Raw genomic sequence first — 21,921 nt, forward strand, 5'->3', positions numbered from 1 at the left:
ATACTTGTGATTAATTAAGGAGAAAGAATATTTAAAAATTTTAAACTGAAATAGTATTTATATGCCATCCTGGAACTTATTTCAAACTGTGTAGGGGCATCTTCTTAACTTAATATTTTTCACAACTTGTTGGAATCATATGTCGTCACCATTCAGGTGATAAGGTCTCAGTTAACAACAAAAAATCAACTAGCTAACACTACAAAATATGAAAAACCATACCATGTTTCTTCTCCAACTTGGAATGAAATTTCATTTTGTACAAGGAAGAAAACAATGTGGCGGAAGAGAAACTGCCTAAAATCAATGCATGATGATTTCGTGTGACAAGCGGAATGGGGGTGGCAAGAGTAGGTGTGAGAAGCTACTGCTTTTAGTTAGAAACTAAACTGTGACTGAATAAGAAGCGAGAAAAGAAGTTTGAAAGACTGAATTTTAGATCAAAATCCCCCTTATGCTTTTCCATACATAATTAATGCACTTTAGGGGCATAAACCATGTTCATGATGGAGCAAAATTAGCATTACAGAAGAGTAAAGTCCTTAAGTAATAGCACAATACTAAGAAGGATGTGCAATGGCCCTTTAAGAATGGCACAGATATTTTAACCTTAATGGTTATGTTATGAAGAAGTTATACGTACTTAAGATTTTTATGGTATAGCTCTCTGGTATTACAGGCCCAGAGAAACACTTTCAGAACATATCCTTTTGTAAAATGATGAAATTTTCTAGGGTGTTTATAGCCTTTAGGGAGCCAAGATTAAACATAAGGCATTCTGCCTTGAAATTAACTCTTTAAGGAATCTAATAAAAAATCTGTTTAGTCATAAGAAACGGCTTTTTAAGCCCATTGAGAAATATTTTTTATCAATATAGAGCTATGTTTTATTTGAAACAACATTTAATTGAAGAAAATAAAGATATATATATATTCTCTGGCTCCATTTAACTATAAACATTAAGAAGATAAATACACACTATTCTAAAGATGAGTCTCATACGATGAAATGTAAAACTCCCTCACAGGGAGAAAAAGAATCATTGAAATTAAAACTACTTTAATGCTTGAATATAAAAGATGGTACTAAAACAAAAAGCAAAGAAAGAAAACTTACAAATCTGCTAAGACACATGCTGAAAGTGAACTGTTTAAACTTTCTTTTTTTTTTTTTTTAACCCATGAGGATTTTCTAGTTACTGAAAACATACCTACAACAAAGAAAGTAAAACTATATTCTGTGTTATACAATTCTAACAGCCAAGTTTAAAAAAAAAAAAATTCTGTAAATTACAGCATTTAAAATACACATTTCGGGTGCCTGGGTGGCTCAGTGGGTTAAGCCACTGCCTTCAGCTCAGGTCATGATCTCAGGGTCCTGGGATCGAGTCCCGCATCGGGCTCTCTGCTCAGCAGGAGCCTGCTTCCTCCTCTCTCTCTCTCTCTGCCTGCCTCTCTGCCTACTCATGATCTCTCTCTGTCAAATAAATAAATAAAATCTTTAAAAAATAAAATATCCTTTATTAATAAATAAATAAATAAATAAATAAAATACACATTTCATTCTCGCTAGAAAATTAGTTCATTTTCTAGAGAATACTTTAATAAAAATTTCAATGTGTGGGTTATCTGGCTCAAAATTTCAGGACGCTTATGTATACCTGGGCCAGACAGGTACAATAAACATGCGAGGAGAGCTTGGTGTTTGAAAGAGGACATGAAGGGGACTGAAGACTGCTGGCCTCGGCTATAGGCAACAAAAAACAAAAACAGAAAACTTTAAAACACTCTATGAGCCAAAATGTTTAAGAGCCATATGCAGCCTCCCAAGCTGCCAGATTGTAGCTCAGATAACTAGGAAAACAGTAGCCAAGACAGAGCTCTACCAAAAAAGTCAGTAGATGCCAATAAATTCTCACACTCACAGAGTGAATAAAATAGATTTTTCACGAACATGCTTCATTTAGTAATCTTCACTTATACAATTTGAGGTATAAATGAGTACAAAAGCAACCCATCAAGCGTGTTGATTATTAACATCTGCCTACATCCTTAGAATCTAGATGTTTCTACATCCAAGTAGTGAAGGGAGTATCCAAATTCTGACTGTCCAGTGGTCTCAGGCACACAGAGAACCAGTCCATCCGAGGCTCAGCAGCAACCAAAGGTCTTTTAACTTAGAAGATTCCTGGGTCCTAAGAATGATCTGGATACACATACTGTGACCTCTTGGGATTGGCCTGTCATAAGCATGTCAATTTACCGAGAACTTGATAAAAAGCGGTGCCTATCGAAATGCACTTGTAATGTATTTTATATATCATTAAATACAGAAGGAATAAAGTACAAGGGGAGGAGATGACAGAGAGAGAAACAAAGCAAAAAGCTCACAGGCAAGTCATATTGTCCCAGACCATCAGGACCTTACCCTGGAAGAAAGTAAAGCTATCCATTATTTCCCAAAACAGTGAGCAACATTAGAAAGAGGTTCCAGTTACTTGAGAGACAAGTTCCTGAGTATTCATACAAGATGATTGCAGGATGAGATATTACTAACCTCCTTTCCTACTAAAAATTCCAGAGAAACTCAGAAAAGGGGGCTATTGTTCTGCCAACTGATCTAGAAATCCATGCAGTCATTTCTTTATTTTTTTTTTTTAAAGATTTTATTTATTTACTTGAGAGAGAGACAGTCATTTCTTTAATAGAGAGTCTGATCTGTTTAGGATTCCTTAAATATGTGTATTGGATAAATACTTGTTAAATAATATTTTTTTACACTAGCTCCTTAAGATAACCTATTAATATGGTGTTCAAAGACTAAAGCAAATATTTGTAATGGATCATTTAAACACACAGATTCCATATTTTATGATAGGTTCTACTGATAATGGATTTCCCATACTTCTATAATACCCAAACATATTGGTTTCTCATTCTTTGCCAAAAAACCTTAATCTTGGATTCTTTACCTGAAAAGAACTCAGCTTATTTTTAGTTTGCTTCTCTTGATATAAACCACTCACAACTAATAGCTACTAAATGAAGTAAAATATGGATGAATCCGTGTTATATACAACACATTACAAGATCTATTCAGGGACAATCATGACAATATTAGCTAATACCTATTGACAATATATTCTGTGCCAAACACTATATTAAGGACTTTACATAAATTATTTCACCATTTCACTTAATCTTCTCCAAAAAGTATGTGGTAGACACAGTTATAATCTCCAATTTCAGCTGAATTAAACAAGGCTCAAAGAAGTAATTTACAAAAGACAACAGAACTCAAACCCAGTTTACGTTTACCCTCTCTCTTTCCCAATTATTCTTAATTGTATATACAAAGTACATTTTCATTGAGCAGTAAAGAATTCTAGAAGATTCCTAGGTTTTATATAAAACATAATTTATAATAAAGAAGAGCCACCTAGTCTATACAGTTTAATATATTTGTCCAGTTCTCTTCTGAAAGATCTGCAAGTCTGTTCATCATATTTAAAAGATAACTTTCCATCATGAATGTTTCATATATTCAAACTCAAAAATCGTGGACGATACGTTTAACTCTGCTAGAATTTTTATTAGGAGGAAAAGCCAAAGAGAATCCTGAAATCCATAAAAGGTATAGATAAAGGAAATTCAAGATTTTAAGATAATCCCATCACAGATAGTTCTTTTAAAAGAAGTATGAAAACAAAGTTAAGGATCAGTTTCATAGCTTGCTATGTGACCAGATATAAAATCTCTGACCTTTACTTAGGACAACAATGTACAGTAGAATAGATTACCTTTTTCCATACAATATGAACAGTAGTATAGAATGGACATCATTTGAACTAACCTAAAATCCAAACTGGAGAATCCTAGTTTGGCTGTGATCCAATTGACCTAACAAGGTATCTCATAAAACAGAGAACAACATCTTAATATTAAAATGCTTAAATTATAACTCTATTGCATATTTACCTTTATTGAATTTGTTAAAAGATGCTGTTTAATATGTCCCTTGCTAATGAAATTTTCCATCATTCCAATTGTTTAGCAAAAGAAAGTAAACAGCACAACTTCAGAAAATAGTTCTATTGTTGGGGAAAAGGGTAGAAATGATTTTCTTCATACGGACTGTGAAGTCAGTGATGTCCTAGTATGAGTCTAAATTCAAATGTTTTTTGAAAAGTTAATGAAAATATTGTGATCATGAAGTTCAATCCTGTAAGATTTGGAATCCCTTGGTTTGTCTGTTTCTTTATATCAGTTTATGGTAAGATATAAGATTTAACTTGTATTAACGCAGACTGTGCACATCTACGAGAATTCCCCTTCAACATTATTCAGCACAAACGCCTATAGTAAAGATAATTAAATCAATTCTTCTGCATGTAGGTTACTGAGCATATTTACTCTCTTGGAACATAAATGAGTACACAGCTAGGTGAAGACTGCACTTTCACAGCAGAATCAATGAAAACTTGAAGAGAAGGATTGACAAAAGTTTTTCAAAACTTTCTGTATGATGTTAAGGCAATAAAGTACCCCCCCAAAAAATAGGAAATTTCCATCTTTATTTTTAAATATGGTTAATTTTGTTTACTTACCCACACAGAGCCAGTGCCTCCAAAATAATATCTTCATATAAACAAAATCAACCTACTATGTTTTCTGTACTATTTTTTGCCTTCCAGTTAGTTTTATATTAGAGAAACAAAAATCTTTGTTAATTTATTCTAAAATACTTCTTTTTAACTACAACTATTTTGCATAAATTTTTACTCTATAGGGTAGTCATAGTTTAACAAAAGATGAATTAACTATTTTATTATCAAAAGGAATGAGGTATAGAATAATTTTAAATCCGTATAGTACATATTCCAAATAAATGATTACAGATAATTTTTACTTTCTGCAATACATAGAAGAATATTCCCCAAAGTTAAAATACTACAAAGTTCAAAAAATAAAGCAAAATTAAGTAAAGTGAGACTGCACTTCCAAAAAAAGAATGATTATGACTATATAATCTTGAGGTATCATGACCTTACAAGAAGCATATTTTCATGTTTTTTTTGTACCAGGAGACATGAAAAATTTGAAAAGAGTTAAGTTATAATTTACAAATGTGTGCATTGGATAGCTGAAGTGTATCAAACCCTTGAAAACCAAACTTATGAAAAGTGCAACATACTATTTAAATGTTAAATCCATTTTTTACTAAGACTACCTTTTAGGAAAATTTTCTTAAATAAAATTTTGTCTCTCATTTCAAAAAAAATTTCTGAAGAAAAAAAAATGCCCGAGTGTTTCATGAAACTATCACAAATAAATTCATGTAACTCAGATTATATAAGTAACGGCTGCTGTTCAGGAAATTGAATAAGAGCAGAAAGAGACCAATTTTAAGCCATCAGTCATAATATTAAACAGTTACTTATCATCTTCATAACTACTTCTATTTTCCCAGGTAACTAGTTCCCTTTAAATTTGAAAATGATAGATTATGAGTTAATTTTTCCTATGCTTTAAAAAAAAATGTTAAATTTCCACACGACATTCTTCCCAGGAACTTTAGATGTTAACTATTTGGAAACAGAGGGAAGCGATTATATACCTAACCAAAACAACAACAGCACCAACCAACCAAGTACCAAATGCTAAAAGCAACAACCCAAAAGAATACAGTTAGTCCTCTTGTTAGAAACAGGAAATGGATAGCTTGTATATAAACACCAATAAAGCAAATAGCATCTGCCAGAGATGTGACTGTATATATAGGCTGCTGCTTAAAGCTACAGGCACGCTAAAACAAAAACAAAACCAAAACCTCTAACAGTCCATAGCTCTGTGAAGAAAGTTATCTCCCACAATCACTCTGGTGTCCATACCCGGCTGCTTCTATAATTTTTAAGTGAATAAAAAGATGCTGAGAGAATAAACAAAATCACTGCCCAGGCTATAAATGGGCACACACTTGTAATATGTGAACATTTTCAACACAGACTCTTACCTCGTAAGACCAGACGCACTGAGTCCCACCAAAGCGCCGAACACATCTTCCTACCTCGACGTCCTCATGAGTTGTGTACATTTCTCTGAGGCATTCACCAATATGTGGCACCATCCTTCTAAGAACCTCTCGACTGAAGATCATGCCAGGCCCTCCCATACAGAAGTTCTCTCCAGGCTCCAGCCCCAACTTTCCAAGTTCTTCAATATTCCCCAGGCCCGTCTGACCCAGGTAGAGAGGCTTACTGCTATTCAGTGATCGAAGAAACTCTTCTAACTTATCACCTACAAAGAGAAAAGCAACAGTCACTCCTTCTCCTAATATCACAATTATTTAGAACATAGGTAAGGGAAAGACCTTCCAACATTGTGTCCAAACTCCTCCCCAAAGTCATAACACAACTGAAAGGAAGAAAAACATCTTTGAATAGTCTATTATTTAAAAACTACTTATTTTCAGTTACTAATTATATCATAATAAAATGCTATCAACCTTCTAGTCAAGAACACTGAAAAGACTTCGTAAGTCTAACAATCATCACTTTTTTTGGCAAAAGGTGAGATAATAAGAAAAATGACAAATTTATTAGCATGTTTGAAGTAATGATAATATTACAGAAAATAATAAATTATATTTAGCATTGCAGCAGACTGTTGATATTCAATAAACATTTTTACTGTTAATTGATTTAGTGGTGTTTTGTCCTTAATAAACTTCACATTACTAAACAGTCATATACAACCCCAAAGTTGGGAGAGAAAGAAAGGATATTAAAGTCATCTTGGAATTTAATTTTGGAAAGCACCTTTTCAGAAAAAAAATTTGTTAAAAATTAAGTAATTGGTTTCCTGATAGCACGTTAAGTTAATCAAGAAAACCTATTTAAAAGTAAAATTCTATAGGGGCACCTGGGTGGCTCAGTGGGTTAAAGCCTCTGCCTTCAGCTCAGGTCATGATCCCAGGGTCTTGGATGGAGCCCCACATCTGGCTCTCTGCTCAGCAGGGAACCTGCTGCCTCCTCTCTCTCTCTCTCTCTCTCTCTGCCTACTTGTGATCTCTGTCAAAATAAATAAAGTCTTTAAAAAATAAAAGTAAAATTCTACAGTTACAACAGGCTAAGTACATTAGACACTCTACAAAGTGATACAATGAGGTAGTCACCTTCTTTATATTCCCAGTCAGCATCTTTACTATCATTTTTTGATGAGCACAGCACCTGCAGTCATTGATCTTGATCCCATGCCGTGCCCCTGGGATCTCAATGAGTTTTGACTGGCTATTATTGAGTTCTTAATTCAAAATGCATTTCATTCTTAATAGGAATGGAAAGATTATGGCACTTCAATGTTCTGAAGGACAATCTTTCAAAGCATTAAGACAAACGACAGAAAAAGATGCTACTAATGTATTTAAAAAATTCTCTGCGAGGTGTGGCAAACTTCTGCTAGGAAACCTTTGTGATTTTAATGAGACACAGAAGACAATGGAACTATAAGATAAGGGATCTATCACTTACAGGTACTGATATCAATACATCTTAAATCTGTAACACACCGTATCCAACAAATAGGCAATCGTTTATTTTTGTATCGAATTATCAATGGAATTATTTCACTCTTCCCATCCTAACTCCAAGAAATCTCTAGTTATTACCCTACACTCACTCCCTGAGCCAAAATGGGACAGATCTTGTGTGTTTTCCCTTGAATCAGGCGAAAGACCACCTGGATCAGGAGAAAGCAATGAGGTTACAAGGACAAGGGTACACACCAGGAAGAGTTGCCCCCCTTTTGACCAATCCATCTCCATCTCCGCAAGGGCGGGATTACTCCCTCTCTCAGGAACTTCTCTCTGCTGAGTTTAGAAATCTCTGGCCAGAACCACCCACACTTAGGGTGAAGGACCGCGCCTCTTTCAAAACTGACAAAAGTTTTCTACTACTGTGGCTGCGCGTGGTTTTGGGAAGGACTTCCAGCCTTTGCTTATCGCCGCAGCCACCAAAACAGATTGAAAAGGATCCACGCCAGTGTCTACAGCTAGGAGCTCCTGGGGTCTGGATAATTCACCCGCGATGTCCCCTCTCCATCAATTCCTAAAAACACACGCATGCCCTCCGGGTTTTACAGAGGTGTGGCGGGGAGGGCGGGGGGCGGGGGAGGCGGTGTTGCTGTGTTAAGAGCCGATCTGGTGCTGCACTGTAGTGGCTGGAAGGAGGTGAGCGCTGGAGCGGTATGGGGGTGCTCAAGGACTCCCAGTGCGTGGTGGGTACTCCACAGGGAACGGTCCGGAACAGCGAAAATGTTTCCTTAATCTCACCAGTTCCGAAACTGCGTTAGATCCAATTGCAACAAAAGGGTTGTGAAATAAAGCTAGAACACCCAGCTCCAGACTGGCTTTTGCCTGTTTCCACGGTTTTACCTTCCTACACTGAGGACACGCCCCTCTGGATAGCTGTGGGAAACTCCTATCACCCAGGGCTTTCAGAGCTGGACGGAGTAGGATTAGCCCTCGGTTAAGCCTCAAGTCCCCTTCCTCACCGCTCCCACACAGCAAAGAGTAGGGGCTAGCTCTGGGCGGAAACGAGAACAGCACGAGTGAGGAAGGCGAATAAAGCCAGTCAGGTGTGAGGAGGGTCCAGACCTCAGGAGAAGAGGGGGAGCGCACTGGGAAGGGTGGGCGGATGCTGAGGGTGGGCACCGCGGGTTGGGGGCTGCAGGAGCCCCGAGCACGTGCTGGCAGAGAAGCAAAGAGGCCGGGCAGGGATTAGGGCTGGCAGCAGAGAAAGGGGATGGGGAAGAGAAGGGGCGGGCAGGCGGGACTGCCGGCGCTGGGAGGTCACCTTTGATGTAGACGTCGTCGTCGGCGCGCATGAACCACTCATACTTGTCCAGGTAGTGGTCGTGCATGTACTTGATCATCATGAAGGACTTTTTCTGGGGAGGGTAGGAGTCGTCCACGCCCGGTAGCGCGATGACAGGCAGGGGTGGCGGGGGCTGGCTCATACCGGCGTTAGGGGACTGCTGACTGGAAAAAAACTCCACGCGGCCGGGGATGAAGCGCGCCCAGGTCCGCTGCGCCGCTAGCGCGCGGCTGCCCAGGTACTTCTGCGCGGTCATCACTCCCACGTACAGGAAATCCCGGGGTCGGGAGCTCGGGGCGGCGGCGCCCCCGTCCCCGCTGCCGTTGTGGCTACTCCCCGGACGGCCGCTTCTCCGCTGTCCAGCCGCGCCCCCGTCCTCCTCCTCCGGCTCCCCTTCCGCCACGGGGGCGCCTGGCAGCCCCGTTGCGCCTTCGGGCTCGCGTCCTCGCCGCCGCTGCTGCAGCGGGGGTGGCTGTTGCCAGGGGCTGCTCCGAAAACTGGTTACCCCGGGCGCTGCCTCTGCCAGCGGCGGTCCCTGGAGCTCCTGGCGCACGGGGGGCGGCGACTGCTCCAGCCGCGGCCGGGGCTGAGGTTGGGGGAGCGGCTGCTGCGCGCCAGCGCCGGGGCCAGCGGCCGAGCGGCCGTAGTAGGAGCAGAGGCTGGAGCCGCGTCTCTTCCTCTCGCTCAGCTCGGCCACTCTAGGGGCGATAAGCCAGGACGCGGCGGTGAAGCCCAGCACCAGCCCCAGAGCCACGCTCATCCACGGGCGGCGGGAGCGCACGGCCATCGCGACTGCCCCCGGCGCGGACGCTAGCTGAGCGGCTGTGGCGCTGCGCGCGGGTCTCCCGGCTCACACCCGCCCCTCCTCCGCGTCAGCGCCCCCAGCTCGGGCCGCTGCCCGCCGCCGAGGCGCGGACGCCGGCTCAGGGTCGGAGCGCTCCGGGCGCCTGGCCGACTGCGGGTTGCTGCTGCCGGCCGAGCTCCCCGCTCTGCTCAGGGTCCCGGCTCCCAGCGAGGGTCGGGAGTGAAACTTCTCCCGGCGGCGGCGGTGGCGGCGGCAGCAGCGAGAGGAGCTGCAGGAGGAGGAGGTGGAGCGGCAGCGGCGGCAACGCGTCCGCTCCTAGGCTGCCACCCTGTCACTGGCGCGCCTGGTCCCTCCCTCCTCCCTCCTTCCCGAGCCCCCGCCCTCGCTCTCCGCCTCCCGCTCCCCCCGCCGCCCGGCTCGGGACTGGCCCCGAGGAGGAGCCACAAGCAGCCCCGCTACCAGCCCGGGAGAAGCGCGAGCCGCGCTATTTCCCCGTCACCCGCCCTTGGACGCCCCCCGTCCGCGCCTCGGTCCAGAGCCGGCCTCCTCTCCGGAAGGAAACGATCCCGGTCGGGCCGCCTCCGGCTCCCAGCGCCGACGCCCCCTCGTCCCTCCTCCCACGGCCCGAGCTCTCCGTCCCATTTCCCGTCCTGTCCCGCCCCTCTGCCGGCCTCGCAACACCCGCGTCCGGGGGCTCCACTGCCCTCCTCCCGGCGCGTCGGCTCCACTGACCTCATCGGCGGAGCTCGGGTCCCTGAGCCCCCGGCAGGCGCCCGCAGCTCCCGCCCCGCTCGCCTCCCCCAGCCCACAGCCGGTTACGTCCCGGCGTGACCCTTCCCCACTCTGCCCCGCCCAGGTCCGTGCGCGCTCCGCTCTTCGCGTTTGCGGTGCTCTTCGCGTTTCTCTCACCGCTGCCACTCCGCGCCTCGGCTCTCTGCTCCGTGTCCCGCTCAGAGCTCGGGAAACCGTTTGTCCCATCCCAGCGCCCCACCTCCCAACCTTTCTAACTTCCCGGTCCCACCTGCATCCTTCACCACCCCTCTCCAGGCGTACGCAGAACACCGAAGTCACTCGGTGTCTTCTAAGAAAATCTCAGAGGCCCTGGAAATACTTCCTCTGACAGAGCACGGTGAGTGGGGGCTCAGTCCCCAAAGAACGTAAAAATCCCATGTTCCCCACCTGTTGAGTAGGGAAGTGTGGGGCTGCCTGATGGTCCCTGCCTCTGCTCTTCTACTGGTTTGTTGTCTAGAAGTGAGAATCATCAACTATTTTTAGTCTTGGTCAAGACTGATTCGGTAGGACTGGCAAATGATGGAGAAATGTGAACAAGTTATAGAGCCAATACCCGGCAGATCCAATTTAAGAAAATTCCTACCCCCCTAAGTGAACTTAATCAGAAAACAAAATAGAAACTCTATTTATTCTTGTCTATAAACTGTTTTATTTTCTAAGGCAATGACAGGACGTGTTTTACGTGTCCAATTAGGGGAAAGGATCTTCAGCGACAGAATCTCAAAGAAAGTTTAATTGTATTGGCCAGAATTACTGAAAGTCACATTAGGAAGAAATTACCCAAAGATATGTAATATCTTAAGAAAGGGGACATTTAAAAAAAAAAAATGCTCTCTAGAAGTTGTGGATCTAACTAATAGTTTGAGGTGCATTTGGCATTCCAAACCCTCTCCTCTTCAAATTTCAGTCTTCTGTTTTGTGCATCAAATGCAAAGGGATGGTATTGAGTAGCATTAGGCAGAGGGCTCAATCCATCCAGGGGCTGGCAGCGTCCCTGGAACAGTAGGCCTGCCCAGGGCCCTTGGAGGAGTGGTTCTTTCCACACCAGCCACTGGCTGTGCAAGAGCACGTCTGACTAAATGTTTCATCCAGTAGACAATGAAGCTGCTTTTCCATGTCTGCATCTTGCCCAGAAACACTTGGGTATACAGATTATTGGACTCTTTCTCAAAGTTTAATTTTGGTTAGGATACAAAACTGGACAGTCCCCTTCTGATTTGAAAATATATCCTCCTAAGTTTTTTTTTTTAACTTTCTAGAATAGTGCTGTTCAATACAACTCTCCCTATAATGGAAATTTTTTGGTCTCTTCATTAAGGAAGCCACTAGCTATGTATGACTGTTGAGTACTGTGCTATAAGCGTGGCTAATGTAATTGAGGGACTGAATTTTCAATTTTATTTCATTTTAATTACTTTTTATTTAAGTAGCCCCATGTGTCTGCCATGTTGGACATCACACTTCCAAAGGAAATTCGTAACGTGGAACACTACTACCTATGCTCAAGTGTGAAAAACACCTACACACTAGCATACTCTCCCCTGCAATATCCAACAGGGCTTCGTTCTAAGGGGTGCCATTCTTTTAGTAGATCTACAAAACCATTAATTCTCATTGGCCACAAATAACCCATTCATCAATGATTATAATATTTTGAGATAAAGTTAACTTTATTCATTTATTCAATAAATATGTATTGGAGATTAAGCATGAGGGTAGAATTCTCTGAACATGGAAATGTCAACAAGATATTCACTGCCAGTTATCATGAAGTTTATAGTGCAGTGGGGAAGACAGACATTGATCATCACATTACACAATGAATTACAGTGGTGACAAATGATATGAAGGGAAAATACTTAGAAAGTATTTACAAGAGCATCTAATTTATTCTGGGAGTCAGGGAAGGTACTTGGAGACATTGAAACAAAATGAAAAATATTGAAATGATGTTCCATACTGGCTAAGTGACCTTGGGAAAATTATCTAAATTGTCTGAGCTTTAGATTTCTGATCTCCAAATATATTTCTGTGAGGATTTATTACGATATTATATATAAGTGCTTAGCACAGTGTCTAGTTCATTGTAGGCACTCAGGAAATGTTAATTCTTCTCATTTTCCAAACCTTCATGATAAAATCCCTTAGATAACACTCTACTTATTTTTAATGATATTTATCCTCTGATTTATTTAACACATACTTATTTAGTATCTGCCAAAAGCCAAGCACTATTCTAGAGAAACAGCAATAAATAAAACACAGTCCCTGACATCATGGGGGTTATTCTACTAAGGAGAGATTACACACACACACACACACACACACACATACATATAATATGCTAAGTGATATAGGTTTTGAAAAAATAGAGACAGTGGGTATGTGTAAGTGTTGGGTAGGGCCATCTTTGATTGATAAGAGAAGTTCTTTCTGACAATTTTAACACAGAACAGAACAAAGTAAGGAAACTAACAATAAAGATATCTTAGGGAAGGGCACCTGGGTAGCGCAGTCACTTAAGCATCTGCCTTGGGCTCAGGTCATGATCCCAGGGTTCTGGGATCAAGCTTTGTGTGGGGCTCCCTGCTCAGGGGAGGTCTGCTTGTCCCTCTCCTCCACTCCTGCTCTCTCACACTTTCTTTTGCACTCTCTCTCTCTCAAATAAATAAATAAAGTCTTAAAAAAAAATCTGAGTGTTGATTTTTTAGAAAAGAATAGCCAACCTAGTGGCCTGAGATATACATGGTTATACCGAAGATCATCAAAGAGGCCAATGTGGGTTGGAAATGGGAGGGAGCTGAATGACTTGCTTGTCATTTCGGCTAGTGCTATTCAACAGAATTAGAATATGAGCCAAAAATGTTAAGACATGTAATTTCACTATTTTCTTATAGATACATTTTTTAAAGAGGTGAAATTAATTTAAATAACATTTTCTTCAATTCAACATACCCAAAATATTATCATTGCAACTATATATAATATATAATGATAACATAACATTACTGAGAAAATTTACATTCATCAGTACTAAGTTTTTCAAATCTATTATGTATTTTACATGTTGAAGCACATTTCAGTTCAAGCTGACTGCATTTCAGATGTTCAATAGACACATGTAACTAGTGTCAACCACACTGGATAGTACATATTTTGAGCCTTACAGACATTTGCAAAGGCTTGGTCTTGTGTTCTAAATGACAATGAAGGTGTTGAGTAGAGCAGTGGTATCGTTTTTATTTATTTATGTTTTACAAGGACCATTCTAGCTCCAGTAGGAAGAAAAAGTCAGCAAGGGACAAAGGTAGAATCAGGGAAAACATTTAAAGCATTATTGAGGTGACCTCCATGACTTCTTCCCACCCAGTGTCTGCACCTCTTTCTCATTTGTATTAAGCAGAAGTATTAAGAAACTTTTTCCTAAGAGTTTAATTTCATATTTATTGCGATTCCTCTAGCTATTTATCTGGTATTTCCCAAGGTCAGTGAAGTAATTTTCTCATACTCACTTTAATTTTGAAGATACATGAGTTTTCAGGTAGATAATTTTCTGGGAAATCTCTACCAAGCACTAAGTGTTTTATTAAAACAAAGAATAAAATAATATATTATAGGAAGAAGTTTTAAAAAACTATATTTGGACAAGAGTGGTTGTTAAGTGACAAATTTGTATGGGTACTTTTTATCATGGAATAAAATTAAACATATTGAATGTATACTAAAACAGAGCCAGATCTGAATATATTGTTGGAAGAAAGCATACAGAAGTATAGGTAATTCTAATATTGCTGGCCAAGTTTGTCTGATAAGATTGCTGTTATTAGCTAAACAAGAATGTTTTAGTAGGCATGCTTGTGACCCGCCTGATCAAATCTCTATGAAGCAGCTCCAAAGATTTTGAGGAAAATAAGAGCAACAAAACCTTCTTAAAATTATGGTATTTTCCAGGAAAAAAAAAAAAAAAAACAATGTGCAAAACTGATTCCCTGTCCTCTCTCAATTCCTGAAATCAAGTCGGACACAGTTACAACCATTCAGCAGAATTCTTTGAAGTTAGCACACTGAGTGATTGAATTATTTGGAAATTTGTTTATTTGGAATTATTTGGAAATTTGGAAGTTAATTGGAAAGAATTGGCAACAACTTCAAAATCACAGAAAAAGACACAGATGCTTTTAAAAGGGTAGATATCATAGTTTGCTCAGGTATGAAAGTTAAAGATAAATAGTTTAATATATGGTTCAGCATACGCTCATGCTACCGGGTACCAGCAAGTTTAGACTGGTGCTGACACTCTGATTTAGTATTTTATTCTAATATTTAGAATGTTATCATTTTTTCTTGACATAGCAAGACCAAGTTGATTTCATTTGTGTGAAGCAACTGTGGCATCTAGTGGCTAATAATCATAATGTAATTCAGCTGGTTTCTAAGGGGTAGAGTGTGTTAAATGGTATTTTTGACATGCCCCCATCAATAGCTAGAGGAATCTCAATAAATATGGAATTAAACAGACACATAAGAAGATGACCATTTAACTTTTTGTTTATTTTCTTGGAAATCAGCGCATGAGGGAATGATAGACGTTCATATACTGAAATCCGAAAAGGTAATTATTTAGAATATATTATAAAGCTATGTATGTTTTGCAGCCTAATTCTAACCTACATTTAGTTAATCAACATGGATATGTAGTTTTTTTGGTTGTTTGTTTATTTTTTACGGTGACTGGATATTTGACGCTACGAGGAATTAATTCCTTTTTAAATTTTTTTATTAATTCCTTTTTAGATAGGATAATGGTATTGTGGCTATGTTTCCCCAAAAAAGTGCTTAGTTTTTTAGAATTACACACTGAACTCTTTGTAGATGAGCTGGTGTGGCATCTGGAATTCAAATTATATAGGATTGAGGGAGGAACTAAGTGGATGGCAATGTGAGTGGAGCCTAAATGACCAAGCGGGCTGGGTGATTACTTTTGGGTAGATTTGGAATTCTCTGTAATAAAACGCTTGAAGAAAATATTTTAAAAGCTGCACACATACAACTTTCATTTCTTATAGATTTATCTGAGCGTAAGATAGGTCTTCTGCCCCAATCATCACTGTATTTTGAGGAGAAAAATAAGACTGCTGCTTTCACTTGGGAAAGATTCGAGGTCACCATATCAGAATTAAAACTTCTATTTCTTCCCTTGCCCCTGGGCTCCAACACAGTCTCTTAGACATAAGCACAACACCCAATCAAGCTTTAACAAATAAAGAGGCACTATTTATGATGAGGACTTTTTTTCTTTTTAAGTAGTAGTAATCTGTGATTAGGCAGTGAGCTATAAAATCTTCAGAGAGCTCCTAATCACTAATCTGAATTTATTCTAAAAAGGTTCTTTATTTTAATTTTCTCCTTTCACTACTCTCCAAAATATTAATAAATTCCAATTCAATATTTTTAATCTATCAAAAAATTATAATGCACATGCCACCTTCCTTCCTGTTTCTCTAATTTTTAAAAACCCCATAAATTACTTGGTATCTTTAGCTCTCCTATAGATCAATGCTGTTGAAAAGAAATATAATACAATTTACATATGTAATGTAAGTTTTTCTAGGAGCCACATTCTAAAAAGTAAAAACAAGTGCCATGAATCTTAATAATATACTTTATTTTACACAGGATATCCAGTTCTGACTATTAAGTCTTAAAGCTCAGTTTTTTGATTAACAAAGAGACAAATGGATTTCAGAACATTGATAATATCGTGCTGCTTTCTTAAGCATCAATATACAAATACTTTGCATTTGTATATATGCATCCATACTTTGCATACATGAATATAATATATACATATGCATGAAAGTACATATATAGTTTGTGAAACAAACAGTTTGTTTGTTTACAGCCACTACCATTACAGAATAAGCATGAGAGGTTAGGGAGATTTTTCTATGATGCATCAATTTCAGGATATTTTACTAAGATGGAAAATAGGTTAGATATTCTATCTCTCAACACATTGTCATTGCATTTTCAGAGAGTGAAGCAGAATTTTAATTCATTTTAAGGCTGCTGTATCCAGCTGTTTTGACTTTTATTTAAATTCATAGTAAGCTAATAATGACACAAGTTGTTGAACAGTCTTGAAAGTTAGATTTTATGGATTTCAATAAAATACTAGCAATGCAAGGACAGAGCTTTTATTTTCTGCCACTCTTTACGTTGTTTTTGTTCTGAAAAACATAGTTATATTCATAAAATATTCTTCCTGTTAGTATATAGTAGGCTTGTTATCTCTGTATGAGTGAATATTTAATTTTTTTCTAATTTTTGGTTTCTCATACTATAAACATTTGGGATCCTCACTGATTTTTAAAACTGTAAAGAGTTCCCAAGAACAAAACATTTGAGAACAGTGGTCTAAGTAATACCTTCATTTATTTTTTTCTTCTCCTGGAAATAGCACATCAATTTTTTTAGGAGGAATAATTAAGAATCAGAATGCTTTCCACCTGATGGAACTCTGACTCTAATTGTTTGGGATGACCTGAGAGTGTGTATCATTGCATTTGTATTTTTGAAACCTTGACATGCTTCTAAGTATACTGTTGCTTTCTTGTGGTCAGATTAACATCTACATCTGGAACTACATCTACATCTAACATCTGGAATATGGTACCTCACTTTTTTTTTTTTTTTTGCATGTATTACTATTGGAAGGGAATGTCAAGAATGAATCTTGTAAGACAAACAGAATTTAAATTATTAAGACATTTAAAATTCTCATTTGTATCAAGTAATAATTAGTATCTTTTACAAATTTGGGAGTATACCTTCCAATTCTACAAGAATAGATTACAGGACAATATATCATTCCCAAGCTCCAACCATTTTGTGTTACTGTGCCAAAAAGAAAATGTTTCTGTAAGTTAATTCTAGAGGTGCAGAGTCATAAAATTTAGTGAGGAAAGAGGAAGATAACATGGCCATACCAATAAAGCTGAAGGTGCAATTATTTGCCCTTTGAAGTCAATTGTAGCTCTAGGAATAGACAAAATGTAAAATCTAAATAAAACTGCATGAACTAACTGAAAAGTGCAAATTGTCTCTCCTAAATGAAATAAATGGTCATTATTTGGAAACTGCTGTAAGAATAGTGTTCTAGATGCAAAATATGAGTGGGGCAGGGGGCAAGGAGAAGAGACTAAGGACATGGTGGTACTTTCTCTCGTGGAGTCCCTGTGGTCTTAGCTCTGACTCATTTGGCAGAACAAGGACCAGAAGAGTCTCAAGAGGAGAGTAAGAGCAAATGTTAGCCTCATAGCTAAGTGATTTCCCAGCAGTGCTTTCTGCTTTCATCTCCCAAATGAGCACAAAGAGATTCAAAAGGAGGCATGGCTAAGGCACACCCAAGAAATAAGTGAGGTGTGGAGTGCGGCATTTTTAAGACTTTCCCTACAGTCCTGCTTACCACACCCTTCATCTGACACCACGTTTTTTTCTTCCGAACTCAACTTCCCACATCTACCTTTATAGAAAACAGACAGAAATAGTCACAGTACCATCTGAACCAGATTAAAATAAAATTTAGGTTTTAGCATTAGCAGCACAGAATTGGGACTCTGGGACATGATAAAGCCATCAGAGTCAGATCAAACCTTCTTATAGGCATGTAGAACCAAACTGGCCATGACATTTTACAAGCAGGTAAAATTTTAGCACTTAGGTCAATGTTTCTCAAAGTAGGATCCTAAGGAATCCTATGTAAGTATATCTCATGTTTTACTGTGCATAACTATTAATAGGAAATCTGGAGTTCTTCTGAATCAGAATCGCTAAGAGGCCAGGAATCCACATTTATAACAAGATACGTGAGTATTTCTTGAACATACTGAAGTTTGTAACCTACTGTTCTAATAGTAGGTTCTAATAGGTAAATGGGATAATTCAAAATCCTAAGAACATAAATTAAACAAATTAACATAAAGAGCAGAATTGTTATATCCTTTTCCAACATTTACCACCCTTAAAAAAACATGAAACCCTGACTCTTGCAGTCATTGTAGACCATGAGCCTCAAGCTTATCTTATGGGAAAAGCAAAGAGGCTAGCTGGGTGTATTTATACACTAACTTCTGTCAGTCATTGATTAAGAGCTGCTCCCAGGGGACACATTCCCCAGCACTTCCAGCCTCCCCCTTGGACAGTTTGAAAAAGCTCTTCAGGAAAGAGTTAAATAGGTTGATAGTTGGAAGACAGACCATTGGCAGGCATGGGAATGGTAAAAGCAAGAGAAGTGGGCAGGACCCCGGCATCCTCTGCTCTAAGCCACAAACTAAAGTGATATTCACTCTCCATGGCAGACTTTTGGACTTTCCATATTACAATAGACATAAACCATGTGAGTAACAATACACCGAGTAATATTTTCAAAAAGCATGTTTTGCAAATTTAGGTTTCTTTTCATTGAGGAATATGTGTCATATAAACAGTCTTCTTCTGGGACTATTGGAGTTGATGATGTTTTCCTGTTATTATCCCCTGTTGAATTACTAGAATTCTTGGTGGAGGGCCACTATGACCATTTTGCTGTGTCTTGGTTTTGAGAATTGCCTTTGGCTTCTCAAAACATTTCATGGGGCGCCTGGGTGGCTCAGTGGGTTAAGCTTCTGCCTTTAGCTCAGGTCATGATCTCAGGGTCCTGGGATTGAGCCCCACATTGGGCTCTCTGCTCAGCAGGGAGCCTGCTTCCTCCTCCCTCTCTCTGCCTGCTTCTCTGCATACTTGTGATCTCTATCTGTCAAATAAATAAGTAAAAATCTTTAAAAAATAAGTAAAAATATTTCACAAGGGAAGATTTCAAACATATACAAAGTTCATGGACTAGAGCCTCCTGAACCCATCATCTAGCTTCAACACTTTTAAACTCATAACCAATCTTGTTTTATCTGTGTCCTTTACCACTTACCTGCTGGAATTTTTAAAAGCAAACTACAGACACCATCTATCCATAAATATTTTAACATACAGTTCTTAAAAGTAAAAACTTTAAAAATGCCATCACTTTATGTAAATTAAACAATTATCCCTTAATATTATCGAATATCAAGTAATAGTTCAAATTGTCAATGTCCCACCAATTGCATTTTTATACTTCTATTTTTTTATTATCAAATCGTTTTATATGCCTCTCAAGTTGCTTTTTTTTTTTTTTTTTCCCTTAGATAGAGAGCACCAGAGGGGCAGAGGGTGAAGGAGAATCCTGAGCAGACTCCATTCCCAGCACAGAATCCAACTCGTAGCTTGATCTCAGGACCCTGAGATGTTGACCTGGACATTTGAACTGAATCTGCCATCAAGTTGCCTCTAAAGGTTATTTAATAAGTTCTGTCTTTATCTCTTTATTTTCCTTGTATTATATTTGCTTAAAAAAAAGAAAGTGGACCATTTGCCCTACGGGGTTTCCTACCATCTAGATTCTGTAGATTCCATTCCTATAGTGTCATTTAACATGATTCTCTGTTTTCTATTGGTCCTGTCAATTGGTAAATTCATATTAGGACCTAGAGAATTTCCAGATGCAAGTTCAATTTCTTGTCACAAAATGACTCAATAGATGATATTGTGCTCTTTCGGTAGGAGACCCAAAATATTTGTCTCTGTTTCTGATGTAAGCTGCTATTGATAATGAATTCCTAGATTTGTTAATTCACTGGAAATCACAAATAATAATAATTCTAATTCACCATTGTTTCTTCCTTTGTTAACTGCAATACTTCTATGAGAAAATGTATCTTGTGGTACAATCTTCATGGTAAAGACAGCATAAATGGTTCTTTTTTTATCTTCAAGTTTTGATAATCCAGAGATTTCAAAAGATTGTTGAACATTAAAGATATCTATGCTCAGTTCCTCAGAAAGTCTTTCTTGGTAAAACTAATCAAAATAATCCAAACACAGAAGCTTGTTCCTCCAAGAAGCAATCTTATTTTCTGCTATTTAATCTTTGATTATCACTAATATTCTAATCTCTATATCAGGACATAAAGTTGTGGCTATGAACAGAAAAAGATACTCTATTTTTCGGTTTTTACCTTTTATTGTATTTTTAAACTTTTTTATTCATTGAATTGCATTTATTGATCTTTTACAATTTGGAAACAGATAGGCTGTGATGGTAAAAGTAGGAATTGAATTTTTACATATATGTATATATTACCTAGCCATTAGAATTTCTGGTGTACTATATCAGAAATTATCCAAGAAATTTTTTTTTAAATTTCTTTTCAGCTTAACAGAATTCATTGTTTTTATACCACACCCAGTGCTCCATGCAATGCTCCATGCAATACGTGCCCTCCTTAATACCCACCACCAGGCTCCCCCAACCTCCCACACCCCGTCCCTTCAAAACCCTCAGGTTGTTTTTCAGAGTCTATAGTCTCTCATGGTTCCCCTCCCCTTCCAATTTCCCTCAACTCCCTTCTCCTCTCCATCTCCCTATGTCCTCCATGTTATTTGTTATGCTCCACAAATAAGTGAAACCGTATGATAATTGACTCTCTCTGCTTAACTTATCTCACTCAGCATAATCTCTTCCAGTCCTGTCCATGTTGGTACAAAAGTTGGGTATTCGTCCTTTCTGATGGAGGCATAATACTCCATAGTGTATATGGACCACATCTTCCTTATCCATTCATCCGTTGAAGGGCATCTTGGTTCTTTCCACAGTTTGGCGACCGTGGCCATTGCTGCTATAAACATTGGGGTACAGATGGCCCTTCTTTTCACTACATCTGTATCTTTGGGGTAAATACCCAGTAGTGCAATTGCAGGGTCTTGGGAAGCTCTATTTTTACAAGAATTTTTTTTAAAAATATTTTATTTATTTATTTGACAGACAGAGATCACAAATAGGCAAAGAGGCAGGCAGAGCGAAAGGAGGAAGCAGGCTCCCCATGGAGCAGAGAGCCCAATACAGGACCCCAAGACCATGACCCAAGCCAAAGGCAAAGGCTTTAACCCACTGAGCCACCCAGGCACCCCAGAAATTATCCAAGAATTTAAAACAATTTTCCTTTGTGTACAAAATGAGTTTAGTAGGGTATAATATGGGGAGGGAAAAACTTGCTAAATGTGGTTCTTTTATACAGTCAGTGTTTATGTAGTTGTATTCAGTATAGTTTGGTGTCTTTTGATGTTACGTATGGACCCCTTCTTAAGTTTTCATTAACTATCCAGCAATATTGGACACCGAGAGGCCCTACAGTGCAGTTCATGCTCTTCTCTTAGTGTTGCCACCATATCTATGCACCTTCCACAGGAAATTCAGTTTTGCTAAGTATTTCTTCACCTACAAAATGAATGATAGTGAACTCGTATAGAGGTTGGCCAACTACAGCCCAGAGGCCCAAATCCAGCCCACTGCCGTTTTCTGGTGGCTTCCAAATAAAG

The 21,921-nt window shown here is 39.3% G+C and overlaps 1 protein-coding gene across 1 annotated transcript in view; it reads right to left on the reverse strand.

Annotated features, from left to right (window-relative positions):
• Positions 1-9,760, reverse strand: part of CHSY3 (chondroitin sulfate synthase 3) — a 290,640-nt gene extending 280,880 nt beyond the window's left edge. The window contains exons 1-2 of the mRNA XM_082725819.1: positions 8,853-9,760; positions 6,014-6,297 (exon numbers count right to left, since the gene is read on the reverse strand). Of these exons, the coding sequence (XP_082581945.1) occupies positions 6,014-6,297; positions 8,853-9,660 (1,092 nt within the window). The 5' untranslated portion in view covers positions 9,661-9,760. The remainder of the gene's footprint in view (positions 1-6,013; positions 6,298-8,852) is intronic.
• Positions 9,761-21,921: the final 12,161 nt, after the last annotated feature.

Source organism: Mustela nivalis (genome assembly GCF_964662115.1).
Source record: "Mustela nivalis genome assembly, chromosome: 3".
NCBI lineage: Eukaryota > Metazoa > Chordata > Mammalia > Carnivora > Mustelidae > Mustela > Mustela nivalis.